The sequence below is a fragment of the Gastrolobium bilobum genome, unplaced genomic scaffold, assembly GCF_033153095.1.
Source record: "Gastrolobium bilobum isolate Gb01-03AN ecotype WA unplaced genomic scaffold, APGP_CSIRO_Gbil_v1 utg158164, whole genome shotgun sequence".
NCBI classification, from domain to species: Eukaryota; Viridiplantae; Streptophyta; class Magnoliopsida; order Fabales; family Fabaceae; genus Gastrolobium; species Gastrolobium bilobum.
Genome location: NW_026896677.1, coordinates 1 through 5,884, shown reverse-complemented (window position 1 = coordinate 5,884; position 5,884 = coordinate 1). Strand labels below are relative to the sequence as shown.

The 5,884-nt window shown below is 31.0% G+C and overlaps 1 protein-coding gene across 1 annotated transcript; it reads right to left on the bottom strand.

Moving 5' to 3' along the window:
• Positions 1-230: 230 nt before the first annotated feature.
• LOC133301400 (alpha-L-arabinofuranosidase 1-like) lies at positions 231-4,173 on the bottom strand. The gene is made up of 17 exons (XM_061501029.1): positions 4,009-4,173; positions 3,816-3,870; positions 3,489-3,694; positions 3,271-3,392; positions 3,028-3,181; positions 2,847-2,916; positions 2,473-2,618; positions 2,344-2,389; positions 2,202-2,254; positions 1,956-2,100; positions 1,606-1,724; positions 1,413-1,484; positions 1,212-1,315; positions 1,059-1,115; positions 726-921; positions 448-591; positions 231-326 (listed from the first exon to the last, which is right to left on the bottom strand). Exons 1-17 carry the CDS (start codon positions 4,171-4,173, stop codon positions 231-233), a joined length of 1,950 nt encoding a protein of 649 aa, XP_061357013.1.
• Positions 4,174-5,884: the final 1,711 nt, after the last annotated feature.

Here is a 5,884-nt window from a genome sequence, read left to right as displayed (position 1 = left end):
TGACGTAACGCAAATGGGGAGAGAGAATAACATTCGTGTCCTTGCAAGTATTCCTAAAGTGAAGTTCATTGTGGTGTGGCACAATCAATGTTCAAAATATGTAAATCAAATTAATATAGAAGATCATAACAATGTATGTTATATACTTGCATACATATACATATATACAATGTATCCTTCCATAATTCGGTGTCATTTGTGTATTTATAAAGGAAACATTCCTCCCTTGTCTATGTTAATAGATCAAATGATGTAACTGAATGTGGAGGAAGAATGACATTCATGTTCGTGCTTGCGTTGTCAAGTGAAGTTTGTCGTGGCGCAATCTGTTTTCAAAATGAACCAATAGCGTATATAAGATAACTCTCTCAAGTATATATATGTATATATAATATATATTTGGTGAAACATATACATGCGTAATTTAGAAAAACATATATATACTACCTTATATGGCTCGGAGAAGGAATTTTCATCCATTACATTGGTTGAGGTTAGCACTGTCATTGTCGAGCCAGGTAGTTGCACGTTTGAATTCAATCCATTTATAGAAATCCTCAAGTTCTCGCTGCCACTTCCAAAATTCACTACCTGCAAAAGTAAATAACTCCAATTGGTGGATATATATATATATATATAGTGGGTACGTGACTATATTTTAGGTAAAGTTTAAATTTAAATTAACTTTAATTCTTAATGAAATTTTAACATAATATATTTATTACCTTTATTCTGAGGTAATTCTTCCTATCTACAGAATTTATATACTTGATTGCAGAAGCTACAAGTGAGTTGGAAGCAGTTTGAAGTGTTGAATTGAGGAAGGTTGCTCCACTGGACTCACTAAAAAGTGTCTGCAGCCAATAACTTGGAGTTGCATAAAGCTGATAAGAGTTAAATACAATTGCATCCGGAATCCACCTATGGTAATACAAATTCAATATGTTAATAGAAAATATTTACATATATAAAGTAAGATAAAAAATAAAAATGATGAAATTAACGTAAGAAAAAAAAAAGAGGTTGAACTTAATTTCATGATAAAGTATGAAAATTACTTCAAGTTATTTGCATTTGCAAAAAGCGGTGCATAGCAGAACATGTGGACGAGATCACTGCCAAAGAAAAATAAATGTAAATAATAATTAAGATGAATAAGTAGGATTGTAGATCAAACAAAGTATGAAAAATCAAAACACAGTTAACTGAACCTGTTCTTTTCTAGTCCAATAAGGAATGCAGCTTCAGCCACAGCAGACAAAAGGCTTCCTTTTTTAGCATCTTCATGCCAAACAGCATACTCACTAACAAACGCCTGTAAAGCAATATAGTACTCAAAGTTGAGCATGATCGGTTGTTAAATGAATAAATCAATAATCCATAAATAATTTACTAAAAATCATAACCAAAACCTTTGGACCGGATCGTGGTGCCTTATCGAACTTGGTAGACTTATAAAACATGTCCTTAGAATTTGTATAAATCTGATTAAAAAAAATAAAATTAAGAATAAGTGGCCAAACCAATATCCAAAATTAATATTTTTTAAATTGAAAATAAATAAAAAAAATGAAAATTCAGGAGTTATATATCTTGGGACAATACATGGAAATCATAGAGATCAGCGGGGTGATTTAACGGTTTTTCAGAAGCATCACAATTTGAGATTATCTGAATATCTGGATAAGCACGTCTTATAGCATCATAGAACTTAAGGTAGTTTCCTGTTCAATCAAAAATACAGAAGACAAATAAGAATAATGAAATATAATAATTGAATCCATCACGTATTAAAGATTTTTAAGTTACAAATATAGTCGTATAAAGCAAAATTTGACAGCTGGTTTTAAGTATTTAACATATACATAAAATACTAGCCAATCCATTCGATCGGCACATGTAATAATAATAATAATAATAATAATAATAATAATAATAATAATACAGATGCATACCTTGATAATTAACCTTACCACAATCTTCATTTCCAACAGCAACATATCTCAAGTCAAATGGTTGAGGATGTCCCATGGTAGCTCTAAGAGAGCCCCATTGAGATGTGGGAGAACCTCTAGCAAACTCAATGCCATCGAGTGCTTCCTGTTAATTAATGCAAAGGTGTAAAAATAATATAGTTAATATAAAAATTCATAAAAAAAATTAAGAAAAAAGATGAAAGAGAAATAGAAAGAAAATTATACTTGCACAAAAGGTAAAATGTCAGCTGTTTTAATTTCGTCGTGATGGCTGAGACCTAAAGGAGATATTTGATTAATTAGAATTAATCCAAAGAAAAATGTTAATAGTGAGTAGGGTAAACTTAAGAACAAAAATAAAATATACCATTGTTAAAGACCCATATTGGTAATGCACCAAGATCCTCAGCTAACTGCTCATGGAACAAAAGATTAGTTTTACAATTAATGGGGAAAACATAAGATATTTTAGAAATTAAGGATAATTAATACTTACTTGGAGGCCCTCAAAATAACCCAATCCATCATCAGTCCAATAATTCCAAATATCATTTAAGTGTCCCGGTCTATCCTCCCATGGTCCAACCGTTTCTTTCCACCGAAATGCGTTTTTAAGATAATCTCCTTCAACAAAACAACCACCTATATATAATGCATGCATGCAACAGTTAGGAGAAAAAAAAACAATAGTGTTATGTACGTCTTAGACGAACTATTTAATAATTACATACGTAAATTCTCGGAAAATAGATGGATACTACACACTTTCCAATAAAGTGGGTAAAAATAGTTTACCGAAAGAAAAATAAAAGGAAAAAGAAGTGGGTAAAAATAATATAAAATAAACTTATAATTAACTTTGACACATACCGGGGAATCTAAGAAATCTTGGCTTCAAATCTGCTACCATTTGAAAAAGGTCCTTTCGGAAACCATTACCCTGTGCCAAGAGAATATTAATGAATTGATGCTCTTAAATGGAAGGAACAAAAAAAAAAAAAAAAAAATTTAAAAAAAAATGCATGAATTGGCAACATTCCTACGTGCATACCATATAAGTGTCCATGGGCATAGCAGACACTTGATCTAACCATACAACCCCTCTAGTCTTTGTTGTTATTTGAAGGCTTGAATTATGATTTGTAGCCCTTGCTTTCAGTATAGTCTCCATCCTTCTCCACTCTGAAACGTATTGTCCAAAGGCCCTGCCAACATTCATCAATTAGTAATCAATTACTTATATATATACAATGTCAATGTCATGATCTCCAAAGGATGTTCTCCTCTTAATTACCTGATTTTTCTTGAAGCCAATTTTACACCATCATCAGATCCGACCAATGAAACTCTTAGATCAATTGCATCAAGTGCTTTGACGTAGAATACTACTTTATACTTCTTCCCTTTCTCAATATTCTGATTATAAATATTAGAAATGTTTAGAAATAAATTTTTAACTTTTTTTTTTTGGTCAAATTCATATGATGAAAGATATGATATGACATTACTCACCATGCCCCAATAACCAGGATTAGAGATACCAACGCCACCGGGAGGGCAATATAAGCGCCCTTGGCAAAGAACCTCCATACGTAATGCATTCTTATTGCGTTCAAAGCAAGAGGTACGATCAGTTGATACGAGTATAGAGGATTGGTCTCCAATAATTGACCATGGATAAATATTTGAGGAATCATTGGTGCCTCCAGCTTCGAATCCTGAAATATAAATATTTTTAATAAAACTTTTCTTTGAAATGTTGAAAGCTGATTGAGCAATATTACTGAAAAGACAACATGAAAACATGAGCAAGTGTTTAAGGATACGAAAATGATCGACCTCTATTGCTCACAAGCTCTGCCCACAATCCGCCAGCACCAGCATGATTGATCTCCTGCATTTGAAATGTGTTCCAATTGCACTAACACACACACACACACACACACTCTAATCAACAACAGGTAAACTCAAGATTGATCACATTATCCAAAAAAATGTAAAAAAATATAATAATTAATAATAACTTAATTACCTCATAGAATACTCCAAAAAATGTGTCCGGAATTTGCCTTCCAGATCCTATGGAACCATCTACAACAAGTGTTGAGGTCAGGTTACCATCAGCATAGCATTGAAATATAAGAGAACACACTGCCAAAGAGTAAAGAAAAGTCTTATGAGAAGAGGAGGAAGACATTGTTTCTAATATCATCTGAACAATTTGATATTTCCTTTCATCTTTCATTTGTATATTTATAAAGGAAATAAGATAACATGAGATGAGGAGGATGACGTGTTAACAAACTATATTAAGATAATTAGTCTGCAGATAGGATAAGAGAACTCAACAGACTCTAATTTTAGATCAACTAACTTAAAATGTTCTAGTAACTTATTTCAACCTGCAGACACGATAAGAGAAAAGAAAATGGCTGTTTATGTCTTTTTTTGTTGTGTTTTTTAATTGTTTGTGTAATGTATATCTAATTTATTAAGTATAGTAATTTAATGTAGGATAATAACAAATTGAATAAGAGATTGAGAATGGAAAATAATATAGCCTAATAGGATGCACATTAGATAAATAATCTAATAAGATTATATTATACTGTACACTATATAATTTAGGATGGAATAGAATATGGCCTAATAGGATGCACATTAGATAAATAATCTAACAAGATTATATTATACTATATATTATATAATTGAGAATGGAAAAGAATGATGTTGGTCTTTATCCATGAGCTTACCAAAAGAAAAAAGATGGAAAAGAATGTCGCCTAATAGGATCCACGTTAGATAAATAATCTAATAAAATTATATTATACTATATATTATATATTTGAGGTAAACTAGATAATGTGAGGAAAAATAAAGAAAAATATTCTTCGAAACAAACTTTTATATATATATTTTTTAAATTATTCTTTTAACTTATTTATAGATTAAATATTATTTTAAATTATTAAAAAAAATTAAATAGTTGTGATTTTAAATAAAAAATATTAAAATACGTTTTACTAAAATTCCACTTTGAATTTTTTTTACGTTTACTTTAACAAATTTACAAAAACGAAGAAATTATTTACACATCTTTTCCTTTCGAACTATCCAAAACTATTAGTAATTAGTGTAATAGATGGATATATGTTGAAATTTTTTTAAAAGTGATCCAGACCCATACTAAGAGGGAGAGGATCCGGATACTATATTAGTAATTACTTTAAGCATGTTGTTACTCACTAGAAGAAAATTTTTTGAGCATACAAGAGGGAGAGGATCCGGATACTCAAGTGCTACATATCTGAGGAATTTTTAGAGAAACAGTGTTCCGGGTTCTATAAAATGTCAAGTCGTTAAAAGCGAAAAAGAAGAACAAAAGGAGGACCGGAGGAATTTTTAGCAAAAAAATTCCTTTAGAGAGGAGATTTGTGATGGAGATATATTTGGGTTTTGATTAGAAGCTGATAAATGGTATCAATTGATAGTATTTCCATTGATTTAAAACTGTACATCAATGTATCTTAAATAGAATAGGCTGTACGGCTATTACCGAACAGTCTGCTACCAAATAGTAAAACAACTTCCTAAAGATAAGTAACTACACTGATTCCAATAGGACTCAGTTATACATATCCTAACAACTCCAGGTTACAACATATCACAAGCAAATCATAACAACATATAAATATTCTACCTCCAACACTCCCCCTGAAGAAACCAAGCCATAAAAAAATAGTGAAATGCATAACTAGAAGGACACGGGCAAGAAATGGAACACAACCAAGTGCTTTGGTGAAAATGTCTGCGAGTTGCAAATAGAAACGAACAAAAGTAGTTCGAATCGTCTTAGAAACCAACCTTTCCCGGACAAAATGGCAATCAATTTCAATGTGTTTAGTTCG

Excerpts from the sequence above, each read along its gene's own strand:
- LOC133301400 (XM_061501029.1), bottom strand. The coding sequence starts at position 4,173 with ATGTCTTCCTCCTCTTCTCATAAGACTTTTCTTTACTCTTTGGCAGTG. Across the intron at positions 3,182-3,270 it reads TTGGCTTCAAGAAAAATCAG|GGCCTTTGGACAATACGTTT; the intron begins GTAATTAAGAGG and ends GAATGTTGGCAG. Across the intron at positions 922-1,058 it reads GCAAATGCAAATAACTTGAA|GTGGATTCCGGATGCAATTG; the intron begins GTAATTTTCATA and ends GTATTACCATAG.